The 14,990-nt window shown below is 36.6% G+C and overlaps 1 protein-coding gene across 1 annotated transcript in view; it reads right to left on the bottom strand.

Moving 5' to 3' along the window:
* LOC139129641 (uncharacterized) overlaps positions 1 to 14,990 on the bottom strand; it is a 59,443-nt gene that overhangs the window by 1,081 nt on the left and 43,372 nt on the right. The window contains exons 24-44 of the mRNA XM_070695304.1: positions 13,259 to 13,435; positions 12,780 to 12,953; positions 12,180 to 12,293; positions 11,828 to 11,922; positions 10,760 to 10,945; positions 10,506 to 10,574; positions 9,625 to 9,748; positions 8,776 to 8,994; positions 7,007 to 7,082; positions 6,524 to 6,662; positions 5,996 to 6,045; positions 5,316 to 5,436; positions 4,971 to 5,089; positions 4,256 to 4,355; positions 3,565 to 3,692; positions 2,957 to 3,049; positions 2,642 to 2,705; positions 2,187 to 2,278; positions 1,342 to 1,468; positions 880 to 921; positions 302 to 511 (exon numbers count right to left, since the gene is read on the bottom strand). Coding sequence (XP_070551405.1) covers positions 302 to 511; positions 880 to 921; positions 1,342 to 1,468; positions 2,187 to 2,278; positions 2,642 to 2,705; positions 2,957 to 3,049; positions 3,565 to 3,692; positions 4,256 to 4,355; positions 4,971 to 5,089; positions 5,316 to 5,436; positions 5,996 to 6,045; positions 6,524 to 6,662; positions 7,007 to 7,082; positions 8,776 to 8,994; positions 9,625 to 9,748; positions 10,506 to 10,574; positions 10,760 to 10,945; positions 11,828 to 11,922; positions 12,180 to 12,293; positions 12,780 to 12,953; positions 13,259 to 13,435 — 2,519 coding nt within the window. The remainder of the gene's footprint in view (positions 1 to 301; positions 512 to 879; positions 922 to 1,341; positions 1,469 to 2,186; positions 2,279 to 2,641; positions 2,706 to 2,956; positions 3,050 to 3,564; positions 3,693 to 4,255; positions 4,356 to 4,970; positions 5,090 to 5,315; positions 5,437 to 5,995; positions 6,046 to 6,523; positions 6,663 to 7,006; positions 7,083 to 8,775; positions 8,995 to 9,624; positions 9,749 to 10,505; positions 10,575 to 10,759; positions 10,946 to 11,827; positions 11,923 to 12,179; positions 12,294 to 12,779; positions 12,954 to 13,258; positions 13,436 to 14,990) is intronic.

The following is a 14,990-nucleotide window of genomic DNA, read 5'->3' as shown; positions in this document are numbered from 1 at the left end:
ACTGGTAAATGATTTCACTTAAACACTTGAAACATGCATCACCATCTGGATATAGCTACCTTTGTCCTAAAGGTGCTGTAAGTTGAACTACATTAAAAGCTTTTGTCGTTTACCAAAGCAAACTTCAATACATGATTCTCAGAATCTCTTTCAATGTTCAATATTTGTCGCCCACTGTCAGTAATCTCATGTATATTAGTTTCTTTTGCAAGATATTAACATAATATCCTTACACGGACAAGAAAAACATATTTTATTATATGCGATCAGCTATAACGTTGACGGTGACACATTGACTCACCGGAATTGAACCATTCGCCCTGTGTTGGCTGTGTGCATTGTTAGGTACCTTCCTAGGGAGTCCATTTTTTGTGCTTTTGCTCGCTTTACCCAACTCTTCCTGGGCGTACCTCAGAGTATCCTTCTTCTGGGTTTCCATTCTCTTTCGCTCCTCTGCTAAAGCTTTCTTCTTTAGTCCGCTACAACACTGAATTCGTATTGCAGCTATTACCTTAAAATGGCACGAAATAAATCATTCTTTATTGTAGTCGGAGGTCGCTAAAATGTGACATACAGTCTTAGTAAGGAGAGGCACTAAAGGGGACATAAGCCTTGATTTTCGAATTGTCAAAGTGGGCATTTTCATATGCCATGTCCCAATACGATTGTCAAAGAAACGTTGACAGCAAATTCTTTATTGACACAAGAGGCCAGGAATCCATCAATATTAAAATAAAATGTTAGCTTGAATTGAAAGTATTCAAAAACTATGACCATTGTAAAGAATTTCAAGTACATGTAGGCTGAAGCAGCCAACTTAATAAGAGCTCTGTTCCTACAAATGCTTCCGTCAATACCATAGCAAGGATTACAACTTACCTCTGCATTTGACGCACAGTACACGATAAACACCGTCGTAGCCTGTAAAACGTATAAACACCTTCCTTTAGTATCAGAAAGGACAATCTACAGAAAAAATATACGTCATTCTTCAAATATATCAAATGCTTTCAAAATTGAAATGTCTCCATGATAACGTATCTTGCGTTTATCAAATATAACAATTTTTTGTGGCATAGGCTGATTTCAGTAGCCAGATGGTAATGAAAGTAGACAGACTTAAATTCAAAGAACTATATTTCTAATTCTCATTAATTCCATTACTTTAATTAATTGTCTCAACATAATCAGAGAAGGAATTATACTTGACGATATCACAAGTGACGACATTCAAGTGTGCACCAATAAATTATGTAATCAGCATTCACTGATGCATTAGCCAATAGTCGATTTTCCGCATGAAGTGTATAAAATCTAGATATTTGACCAAATGAATATTACCTCAATGGATATGATAAAGGAAAATATATAACCAGTGAGCGTTTTATCATCCGCACTTGACCACATCGCGGATATCCAAGTCAACGTGAACAGTGTACCAATAATTGCTAGTCCGCGGATATCCATCCTGTAATAAAATACAGGAGACACATAAAGTTGGATAAGGACAGAAGTTATATATCGATAAAGTAATGATTTCGGCCCGATTGCTTGTATATAAGTCAATTTGATTTAATGGGACAAAATCTCCCTTTTTACACTTTTTGGATATGATGAATTCATTGAATACCTGCATAAAGTAAGTTAATGTCCAAAATAATTTCGATGCGATTAAGGTTTCGCATTACTGCCGCTATACAGAATTTTGTTTCTTGTTAAATTCTACTAGTATATTTATGCCAAAAGAACAACATTTTGTTAGGTAAGCGGAACCCTAAAGTAATCGGGACGTATTCATGACACGACACAGATCGAGCCTATCAAAGTGGCTTTTTGCATCCGAGTTTTCAAGGTGAAATGCACATTTAACTTCCATACCATCAACAACTGATTTCAACAACAAAAGTTTTATCAATGCTTATTGAAATTTACACAGAATATCGATCCAACATATTGCGTCTGTCATTTTAGGTTTTGCAATGCTGCTACTGCACGGGACTTTGTTTCTTGTTGAATTCTACCAATTGATTTGAAAAGAGGGTTGTTCAGGAGTGAATTCATCTACTAAAACTTTAGTCTACAATGTCGAGCACGAAATCATGGATGCGCGTGCACAATCACTAATTTCAGCTTTATTGAATGGTACACCTCTCTCGATTGCTTGCTCAAATAACACATAGACTTACCATGCTTTCTTAAAGAATTCTAACTCTTTGTCACAGAGTGTCTTATACTTTGACAGAATCCGATAGCAGTGTATCAGAATAATTACCATTCCCTGAAATACAAAAGGAAGACAACTATAGCAAAAGGACGCAATGTTTAAATGGTAGATACTTGCATTTGCTGAATTATTCAGTTTTGTTATTTCGGAATGTTTTACATAAATATTGTCGAGTCGTGAAAGACGTTTTTACATGAGGCCATTGTTTGTAAACATTGGCAATGCTGACTCGAGTCCACAGGGCATCATACATCAGATATGCTAACGCGTGCCAGTGGTGCGCCATACAATTGTGAACGAGTCAAGTTGTATCTGATTCCATAATAATTGTGCTATGTGGGAAATACTTCAGATATTTTACATTTTAAAAATTTTAAATATTTAAACTCTTTTGTTACTATTTAGGAATATACTTACTGTAAAGAGGAGTAAGGCTGGTATGATAGTCGTCAGGGATAAAATCCCGGTGACCACCCAACAGCTGTAGAAGAAAAAAAAAGAATTGATAGATTAAACTAAGCACAAAAAAGCCTAGCTTTCAAGTTATATAAGAAATAATACGGGTAACAAGACTATGAATGATAATATAATGTTCAGGAATAAAAGGGTATAGAAAAGGCGACACGTTTTACATGGTTAAATGACGATGTTTAGCATACGAAACATAGAACTATGTCACCAAGAATTTACGAGAGGTGACTGATTATGATTGCTTAAAATAAAAGCGCCTACCCTTGGGTTTTGCGATAGTTACCGTGGATTACCATGGTGCATAGAATGCCATAGATAACAGGCATCATCCATCCTACCAGTGCATATGCCACTCTAGTTAAAAATAAAATATACGTAAAACTGTCATTTCAATCAAAAGTACACATTCACTATATTTAGACTGGATGTGTATGTCTGGGATGGTATTGTTATCTATTGATAGGGCAAATACAGACACGTCCCGCCGTGTACAAATACTCGCTCATCGTAAATTCATAGATATATGTGTAGGTAAAGAGTGTATATTTTTACTGCACATGTTTGATGGCGTACTTTGTGCTTTAATCCCAATACTTGAAAATAACGGTGTCAGGCGACCGAATTACTTCTGATTGAAGAGACATAACAAAACTTCAAATAATTTTACAAAACATGATGATGATGATAACAATATCGAGGTGTGCAGTTAATGTAGCCTTTGCGATCAGAATGCAGAAACTGGGAGCTTTTTCTTCTCAAGCAAAACAAAGCAGTGTCTACTAATGAAACACAGTTGTATCTTTTTCTAGCAAAAGACAAAACCTCAAACTACCAAATTTGTCTGAGATGACATTGAAGGAAAATATTACCTTGCTCTCCAGCTTCTGAATATGAAGAATTTCAATCTCAGAAGTAAATGAAGTGCCTCGACGAATAGCCAAGCACCGCTTGTCAGCAAAACTGCGTGCGTCCCTGCAGCCAGAAAGCGACACGCCCTCTATGAACGCAAAAGATGAAAAGTTTTACTGTTATGCGATATCGAGTCGTACTTGCAATACACTTAACTTACAACATCAATAAAACGAATTATGTCTTTTGGAATTTTTTTCTCACACGGATAAGTCTTTAAAACGGTTGTTACACATTAAAATATGAACACATAACTAAACTTCTTAGTCTTTCGCTGACATATCTCTATCATGTTGTGAGTTAAACATCCATATAGATTATGATAAACACAGAAGTGCAGAAGCAAGGATGCGATTCCTTAAGCCAAATCTGAATAACGCTGGTTCGAATACACACTAAAGTAGGGAAGGCAGGTTGTGATTTTGTTTCACTTTGTGATTTCAATTTTATTTTTAAATTTTGCCTGGTGCTAAATTTTCCCCAGGTTTTCACCGCTTTCTTGATTTCGCGTGTTTCGTTAATTAATTTTTCTCTTCCACGATTATAAAAAGTTAAAAATGTTTAGGGTCAGCAGGTCCAGTTCAGGATAGGTCGGGTGACCAGAACCACACGCTTCCTTTTACTCGGCCTTATCGATTTCTTTCTGCTTACCGTTTTTCCGTCAATCATGATGGCTGTAAACATCATAATCACAAAGATCAGCAACGAGAGAGTCGCATTCTTCAATACAAACATATGATCATTGTCCAACCTATAGCAAAGCACAGTTGGTAAAATTACCATGGTGATCTCAATCAAGAGAATTTACAGGAGATAACTGTACATATGGCGTTAAAATTGAACATAACGTCATACTAAAATATTCCTCTGGTACAGATATTCTTACTCTCAAACTGTTCCTCATACATGTAAGGGACCAGACAATAAGAAACAGAGAAATGTTGCATGAATTACATTGTATTATGCCATGTGATGGTAATTTCATGGCCGAAAAGTATGAACAATTTCCGAAGATTTTAGTGATCAGCGGAAAAGGAAACAAAGAATCTTGCTGTATCCTTTATGTATTTTCGTTTTGAAAGTAAGAGTATGGCGGGAAAGATACCGAAATAGAAACAACTGAACAAAATCTCCAGCATAATGTATTTCACATTGTGTGAAACAACCATTCTGTCAGTATGACAAAATCTCTGATGAAGCACTGAGAGCAGGCGCAATGTTAGAAGTATTTAGACATCGGAGAAAAAAATCAAATTGATAGAAATAGAAGTGGCGATTCTAAGGTACGGATTAGAAATTTTTTTGCGCCGTCAAAGATAACTCAAGTAAAAGACACGTTTCTGTGTCTGGTTTTAAAATTCCTTACCCATACATAACAAGCATGGTAAGAGTTAGCGCGTGGAAAAACACTGCCAGTCCCAAACCAATAAAGACGAACATGTCACGAGCACTTTCCACGAATGGACGTTTGGCTTCGTCTGTGATCTGACAAAAATAAACACAAAGAAAATGACATGGTATGATTTCAAAATCATTTAGTGGAGGAGAGTGCTCTATAAATGATATCCCAAACCGAGCCAATGGTTACCCCGCTCAATGGGTTGTTCTGCATTTTATATTCAAGCTTCTAGTTTTTAAGTCACCCATTAGGTTGATATGGACCGATTAAAGCCAATGACTGTTATGACAAATAAAACGAAAAATCTGTTACCATTTCATTCGGGAGAATTTCCATGACGACGCCGAATTCAGTCAGATGATCACATTTGCATATTGTGAAACCTTCCTCGACGTTTGTCTCTTGTACCCAGCATCCCTCGCGGCTCCAAAGTCTACAGAGGCAAAATAATGTGAAGGGACACACTGCTTGACGTGGTTCACATTTCGTTGTATGGTTGTACCTGTCTTATTTTATTCACATAGTCTTTATCTAATTACGACAAAACACTATTTCTATCTATTTAGTCTTGAGGCAGATATACTTAATTAACATTAATACGAACGGTTTCAAATTCACTATAAAACTTGAAGTTGCGTTTACTAAATAAGCCTCGCTTTCCGAGGATAAGTACGACTTCACGGAAAGTATATATTGTCTTAAAAATTTTCATGGCGTCCTGTCCAAATTTTCCCAGGAGTGAACGACAAAACAAGGTAGCATGGTTACTGTTTTATAATATGAGGGAAAGGATAACAGTGTAATTGGTTGTCATATCGGACAGACGAGATTTATATTTATAAAAAAATGCGAGTCACGTGCTGCAAGAGCTTATCCGATTGCTTCACTGTAAAAACCAATAATCCTCGGCAGCATGTAAAAGTGACAAATGTTCAGTGATCGTCACTTCATTTTTCCCCACTCACAAACCAGGTGTTCTTGCTTTTCCTTACCCATCAGGATGTCCATACACAATAATGCCACACACTGGATTATTTGCAGGCTGCAATCAAACATAAAAACGATGGATCTCCTAAATCAGTCACGAGGTGAAGATTGACGAAAACGCCTTAAAATCATGCAGGTCTTGTCAAACTAAATCAAGAACGTGCATATTGTATGGATGTATACTGAGAGAGAGAGAGAGAGAGAGAGAGAGAGAGAGAGAGAGAGAGAGAGAGAGAGAGAGAGAGAAGAGAGAGAGAGAGAGAGAGGTTTTCAATTGCGACACTTCCTGTTTTAAATCTTAACTCGTTGCAGCACACGAGAAAAATTGTCATAAGGTGTGTTGCTATAGATACAGCCTACATGGTGAATTCGATAAACAAGCAAAGCGTTGATATTATTATCAGCATTCTTGATCACAAAGTGAAAACTATCTTGCATTAAATACAAAAGAACATTGAATTTCGGTCCGGCCTTTAGATAGAAATATCAGTCACTCGCGATTACAATAAAATGTTGCAGTTGGCGATACTCACCTCTCGATGATAAAACTTCAAGGTAAGTGGTGTATCCAGCTGTATAGTGTCCGTTGCTGATGGAATTATTGTCGTCGCAAATACGTCTGAGTTTACCTTAGTGACACTGGAGACAGCTGGCGAAGCCGCTGACTTCTTGCTATAAATTCCCAAAATTTAAGATATTCCCACTGACTATGATAGACACGTCAACAAGAGCATTTAACTACAGCTTAACAAATAACAAAGTGTTACGATAAAAAGTGTGATTCATTCATTAATGTGCTTAAAAAATCTAGTCATAAGCAAATACTTTCAGAAGTCCTCTGATCAAATATGAAACCATTTTTCGCGAGACTTCAGCATTTCACAATGCGGAAAAAAACAATTATTAAGTTACTGTAGGAACTCTATTCTTTATTGAACTATGCATTGTCATCGTGGAAGTAAAACTGGCCGTGTTATAAGCAACAAATAGATCAATAAACAGTTTGAGGACCTTACCTTCGTCCCACAAAAGTTGCTGGTAGGATGTCTGCCAAAGTCCTGTACCTGCACGTGGCTACAGTAATCGTTACATCTATAAACGCAAGAATTAACCAGATATGAACTGAATATGCTCACGTGTTTTACAACAGGTTCATTAATAGTAGTACGCTTCACAGAACAATGAGATATATGTTATCACTATATGTAGCAGGTTTTTTTAAACTTCGCACAGTACTCTCAGAGTTTAATCACTAATTACAAAACTTTATTTAATATGCAAATGAGCTGTTAATTAACTTGACACTGCTCAATGCTTTATGGGACAATTAGATATCCATCAGATCAACATTTGTAGCACGTTTTATTTAATTTAATGCTGTAATTTTAGAGTAATGTCACTAATTACAAAGTTCATTAAATATGCAAATAAACCCTAAATTAACTTGACACTGTTCAATGATTCATAGCACAATTAAATATTTATCAAATCAATATCTGTAGCACGTTTCACAAAATTTTGGTGCCGAAATTTCAGAGTTATATACCTTATTACAAAGTTTATTAAATATGCAAATGAACCCTTAATTAACTTTACACTACTAAATGCTTTACAACACAGTTAGATATCTGTCGTCTCAGTATGTGCAGCAGTTTTCATCACATTTGATGCAGTTATGTTGGAGTTATATGACTAACTATAAGACTTCATGGATTATGCAAATGAGCTAATAATTAACTTGAAACTGCTCGATGCTTCTCAGTACAATTGGATATTTATCAGATCAACATCTGTAGCAAGTTTCATCAAATTTAACGCTTTAATTTTGGAGTAATATCACTAATTACAAAGTTCATTAAATATGCAAATGAACCCTTAATTAACCTCACACAACTAAATGCTCTGCACCACAATTAGATATCTGTCGGATCAGTATTCTTAAACGTTCAACAGTAGAGAAAAATCAAATGAAACTGTAGGAGTCTGTTATGTTCAAGTTCTAAAAGGGGTATCGAAATGTAAAAAGGAGAGGCGTATAGAACTTCCTACAGTGCAAATAGTCGAAATTTTGAAACATATCTTGTCTCACTACCGTGATATTTGCTCTGACGTTTTGAAAGATGAGTTGGCCTAAATTACCTCTTTAATGTCATGTAACAATATATACTAATTAAGTATCTTTGATTGACAAGGTAAAACAATCTTCATGTTTTCTATAATATCATGATGGCCACAGTCTTTAGTTTTCTTCAATCTCCGAAGTACAGCAATATCAATATGCATTTGAACAGATTGATCATTGCCGAACAGAACGACCCTTCTTAAATGTAACATATAATTTAATACATCAAAACCTGATGAGTGACAACATTCCTGTCTTCGATTCACAATAGCAGTTTAGTGACTGTTTGTAATTACGCGGCATTTGTCACTTTGGTTCTATCTTGACGGGTGTAGCCCTAGCAGGGGTATGCGTACCCATTCCCGACACCTGGTACCAGCACTAACAGTGGTGAGATGAAGTTATTGTTGGTTGTCATGTCTATGCGTTTCTGTATTTATTTATTATTATTGGATACGTTTTGACGTCTTATTCGCCATCTAGTCCGATAAGGTATATTCACAGATGACGTACTTTTTGGCAAGAATGGAAAACACTGTCAGAGCCAATTCTTGCTACGAGGACATTCAACACCATCGAAGGGAGTCGGGCAAGGATTCTTCATAGGCGCCGATTTGATTTTCCTTGTTTGCATATGTTTCAACAAAAATTTCAGGTACTTACTTGTTTTACTGATTTCGGGATCGATTTTCGGAATATCGATGTAACTATGGCTGCGATCAGAGTTGGCAATATCCAATGACAGCCTTGAAGTCGCATCGGAGCCACTTGACCCACCGGGCACCCTGGTATCACGTGACACCCGGTTCGCAGGTGCACCCTTTGCCGTGGGGAAGGAGTACTGGGTGTTTTCCTTCGAGTCAAGGGCGGTGATTTCGAAATCTGGACGAAACGTGTATGACATTATGAGTGATGATATATCTGACATAAGAAGACATAGTACTTGACACACACCAGGACGATTACTAACAGGGTAAGTTTCCGTCGAAAATAGCTGAAAATAGCATCTAAGTATCGAGGTTAGTTTTGACAATGATGTCACCATGATTCATATTCCATTTAGAATTAATGCGTACGGCATTTTACACATCAGGATAGTCATCTCCCTGTCCATGAATGATTTGAAAATGAGGTTATATGGTGTGTCATATATTGTAAGAAGGCAATAAAAACATACATTGTGATTTTATGGAAGACTGCACAATATCAAGCATTTGGTACTCCAAGTCGACATATTGATAATCGCTTATGCAAAATCCATCTATGAAATCTGACTGCAATTAATAGTGATCAATGGAGAATATAAATGTGTCTCCAGTCATGAACTATATAATATTCAGTCAAGAGTAAAAATCTTACTAATTTCACATATTTGAGTAATTTTGATTATATAGATGCCGCATTTTATGCAAAAACCGTGCATCCTGGTGAGAATGAATCCAACAAACAATATTGTCTCTGTCCGACTTCATAACCTTTTCAAAACAGAAAAAACACTTTATAGATACTCACCAATATTTTTTGTTTCGATTCTGATATTTTCAGTTGTATTAGCTGCCATAAAGCCATGAATATCTGTTGCAAACTTGCGAAGATTTTGCACATATTTGTCTGCTCCACCAGTCGAGCTTTTAGCCTACAATTTTAGGAAACAAACACCTTTTAACTTGCTGGACAAACTTTGACATATGAACTTCCTCTGCCACATTATTGCTGAAAGACTGCCTCATCTGGTACAATAGGTCGCTCTTCGCAGTTGAATCTTGTACATTCAGAGCAATATAATGGGGACTTCAAATGTTTGAGATCAGCCTATAAAGTAACAGGTCTGACCTGAGAGAGAGTGACCGTAAGGTGTTGACAGTCATGTTATTATACAACAATTTTGCACAGCAAACCAAGTTCTCAATTTATTTTAGGCAACGTAATAACTCACTTCTATCGAATTTCGCTACCAAGTACGATAGAGGTAGAAGGGCTGCCAATCATTTTTAAAATCATGTGTCAGTACTGTAACTTGAAAACCTACTCGATTTTTAATTCTCGCTTGAGAGTGCGGCTCATTGTATTTCAATTTCTCAATTCTCGCGAGAATTGGCTTGTTTCAAAATGGCGGCGTACAGCCTTCATGGAACGCGGCTACTGAAATATCTGAATTATTTATTTTGGATGAAATTTCCTGCCGGAACAAAGTCTTGTCAGTAGAACCCACTATCGAGTAAGATTTGAGGTAGGTGAAATTGAGGGCACGCAAACGGCGACAAAGTTGCCAAAGTGGCAGCTTCCATGTAAAGACCGGATGTGCACTCTTTTCAAGCTCCTAGGTACAAACATTCCATTCCCAATATATTGCACACGTTATCGAAAGTGTTCGCTCCAATAAATGTACTTACATCATAAATATTCTGCCACATATCGGTTTGCTCACCATCCAAAAACGCACTGCTCGTTTCGAAAACTTGCTGCAGATTAAAAAACAATTTATAAAAATGATGTGTTTCAATGGAGGCAAAGATAATGGTTACTTAAATATCGTACAAGAGATCAAATGATTTTAGTATGCTTGCTTGATACAGTATAAGCACTCAACATGGCTTTGAAATCGAAAGGGCATTGCAGAAAGAGCATCGTATGACGTAGTACTCACATCAATCACAGATATTTTCTCTTCGTAGGCTCCTTTGAGTTTGAGCGGTTTTTTGTCAATAACTTTGCCTATAATTTCTCCAGCGGCTGACAGATCACCGGAAACAGTAACAGCCCCGGACGCCGCTATGTCCGCTATCGAAGATAATACACCGGTAGCATCTTGGGCCTTCGTGATAATGTTAACCTTCAAAGAAAACAGTTCAAGACTAAAACACTGCTCTATTGGTAACATAGCCTGCTCCCCTTGGTTTTCAATATATCTGTGTTCAGTATGTTACAGGACCAAAGAGATAAACTTAAAAAAACATCAAGCACATCAATGGATTAGCCGAAGTCAACCTCGAAGTTTCTTAAAGTAGTACGCACTTCGAAATTGACCGATTTCAAATTTTGCCCAAGTTTTTCTGCCAAGAAACTTTAAACTGATTCCTTCTGATGTCAATAATAAGTACCAGGGGTCAGCGCACAAAATTCGGTACTACAGAAATAAGTCCGCGATATTTTCCGACACCTTTTATTTCAAAATGGCCACAACCCCTGTGTTAACTCTACAGATAACATAAAAAAGTTGGTTTTACACAGAAATTAGGCGGTGAATACTGTATTTTACTCCATAATCTTAATAATAAGGCCTCACAAGCGGTAGGCAAAAAAGAATCATAACAGTTTGAAGATCGATTACTTGTCCCCGAGCTATTTTTACCTTCATTAACCAATATACGTAAAGCACCATAACAATGTTTTAAAAGGTATATTATATAATACAGAAGCTAAATGGTTTCATATCAACTGTACTTCAATAATTCTTATGAAAGGGTATGCATTTGTAAGTTGCAAAGGCTATACAGTCATGTCAGAGAGAGAGAGAGAGAGAGAGAGAGAGAGAGAGAGAGAGAGAGAGAGAGAGAGAGAGAGAGAGAGAGAGAGAGAGAGAGAGAGAGAGAGAGCATTACCGGAAGATATTTATTGTCGGTCTGATTGAATGCGTGTAATATCATGCTCGCGATGTTGAGTGACTTTTGTTTTCTAAATGAAATATCAAAAGGATTCTAACGAACAGCGTTACCTCATTCATGATATCGAGCAGTTTTTGAGAGATGCAGTGACTGGTATCCGGTGGCAACCACTTTCCCGAGATATCGCAGGATCTTTTCATATACCCTGAATAGAGAATTGTAAATAGTTCTTAATAAAGTCACGTGACAACCATTTATCCGCTTGTAATGTCAATAATAATGCCATTCACAGTCAAGAACTATAGAGTATTCCGGCAACAGCATATATCACGTATAAAGAGGATACAATGACTTCAGGCAAAGTGCTACTTCCAAGCTTTGTAAGCAGTAAGGTATTTTGTAGTGAATAGACTAATTAACATTTTGCATGACCGAAAGTTGTAGGCGTGAAGAAGTACGCACCCACTTGACCAGCTGCACATGATATCCAATCTGTTGAACAGTTGTAATTGGTTTCTAGCCACAGCTGTTCTCCATTCTTATCATACTCCAAAGGACATGTTGGGATAGTCTCGTCTGTTAGGGTTAGATAATCACCTTCGTTAATGTCTTCGTCTTCGTCATAGAATTTATAATTGTTACAGAATATAACCACGCACGATTTCAAAACAATGAAACTTTACTGTGCATGATTGAAGCACGTGGTATTCTGGGAAGAGGTTACATTGATTATTTGGAGGTATTTGTTTTGTCTTACATTTACATTAATCGGTCATGTAGAGTTATCTGTTTGTCCCATATTTACATTAACTGATCATTTTGAGTTACGTTTTGTTCAATATTTACATTAAATGATCATCATGTAATGGTCGAGTGTGTCTTATATAAAAAGGATACCCTTGAAAAACGGATAATAATTGGATAATAAGAATACCCTTGAACAAAAAGAAATATTAGCGAGCACAATCTTGACGCAGCAGATCATAGATCTTTCATGGAGTCTTAACTTTGTATGGTATGTTGATTAATCATATAATTGCATTGTCGGTCACTGCACTGTACCTGATTTATCCTTGCATCGTTGTGGTTGTTGCAATGGTGCTGGTTCACATCTTCCAGTCTTGTTTATGTATCCTTCCGCGCAGACGCACTTGAAGCCGTTGAAGACATTAATGCATCGCTGATTCAGTATTGCTCGGCTGCAGTTGTCAGTGAAAGTCTGGCACTCATCCAAATCTGAAATCGAGGTATATCTGTAATTAACTCAATTTCTTTCGCCGCGTAAATTGTTACTGTCAAACCAGCATGTTTGGATTCCTTTCGGGAAATAAAAACGTTGTATTTCATTGTCAACTCGACGTAGCCGACATCCATTTAATGCATTTTACATGATAAACATTTAGTTTTTTAAAGAAAGTACTTTATTCTATCACTCATTCATTTTTGTAACAGAATCAGCCTGTTGTGAGATGTGCGTTAGATGTGCAATACGTATATCACCAGTTAGCATGTAAGTTACATTTTGTCGTACACTTTCTTACCGACACAATCCGGTACATCGTCAGACCAGCTGCCTTCAATGCACGTGATCTCTGAACTACCATTGAGATTAAATCCTCTCTGGCAACCATAACTGATGACATCACCACTTACTATCTCTTCAGGTACTGCAGAGGTTATCACTCCATTGCTTGGTGTAGAGGGCGTTTCACAGAGCACTGAAATTGAGATGCTCATAAAATTAACCTTTATATAGCTTTAGATGTACATCATATCTTACACTGTATGGTCGTTGCACTCAGAACATTATTCACAGCATTTAAGGTAGTACGCGTCCCAAATCTTAAACTCATATTCATCTTCCCAATTTTCTACCATTCTCCTTCAAAATCAAGAATACAAATCAGGGGGTCACAGTGCAAATGTTGGTGGTAGAGAAACGAAACACCCAATATTTAACGATATTTGAAATTCAAAATGGTCGCCATCCCTGGGTAAAATCTTGAGGAAATAGTACGTTTCCGATTTTCAAAAAATACGCCGGTGAAAACTATATGTCCTTCATGAGCTTCAAAATAAGCCAAATAATTGTTACACCAAAAAGTGATGCAAAGTTATGAGAGTCTAAATATCCGTACCCGAGGTGCATTCTACCATAATTATGCAAACATCTCTTTGTATTTATACACTTGCATGCACGTTACCAGCAATCTCCATGCATTCTATACCGCCTACCCTGCGCTTGTTTATCCAAAACTCAGAAAACAACGCCCGGGACATGAGTGTGCAAGCTTGGAATCAACTGTGCTTTCAAAGGCGTTACTCATACGCACAGAAATACACCATCATTAGCTTTGAAAAGTCCCATCACCTTCCAAGCGAGAAACTTCAAGTGCCACCAATAATATATATATATATATATATATATATATATATATATATATATATATATATATATATATATATATATATATATATATATATCTGTGTGTCTGTGTATTTGTAAATGTAAGTATAGGGAATCCTACCTACTAAATTTCCGAACAGCATATCAAAGAAAGCACACTTTTATTAGTTCGCCTTTACAATATGTCTATGTATTTGTCCTATTCATTATTTATTCATATTAAAGGACAACAAATTAGAAATTGGATAAAACCTTACACAAAAGCAACAATAATCGTCTATGAGGTCCAAAAAAGTTTCATAAAGATAGTGTTGTGCAAATGAGATAAACTAAAACAGACGAATGATAAACAAGTCAACAATCAATTTGTCATTTTATTTACGAATGAATTATCTAGGCAAATTTTCTCATTTTGTGAGTGTCCGTTCTCCGACGCCTCTCGTCCGATTGCCTACAAAATACGGTTTGTAGTACCGAAAGACTATTTGTTCATATTTGTCCCATTGATGATGAAGTGTGGATGTATAAATTGGAAGAGTCAATACCTCAACTACTTTGCATTTGTGCATTTTCGAAGCCAACTTTGTTATCTTCTGTCAAAACATGGGATGGCGTACTCTTTATTTGATGGAATGATCTTCATATTTGTAGTTTTCTTGGTATTGCAAAGTATTGCTCAGTGACCAAATTTCCCAAAACACTCTTAAGTTGACTTTTGAAATTTGTGATAAGTTTCCCAGGGATTAACTTAAAACGGGGGTCTGAAGTGATTATGAAATTCACATAATATTTTGCAGAACTGTTTCTCTCTTTTTACCTCAAAACATCGTCTTTGAAGTAACGTGACTCTTTTTGCAATTTTAATG

Source organism: Ptychodera flava, chromosome 3 (assembly GCF_041260155.1).
Source record: "Ptychodera flava strain L36383 chromosome 3, AS_Pfla_20210202, whole genome shotgun sequence".
NCBI classification, from domain to species: domain Eukaryota; kingdom Metazoa; phylum Hemichordata; class Enteropneusta; family Ptychoderidae; genus Ptychodera; species Ptychodera flava.
This window is presented reverse-complemented; position numbering and strand designations above follow the sequence as displayed.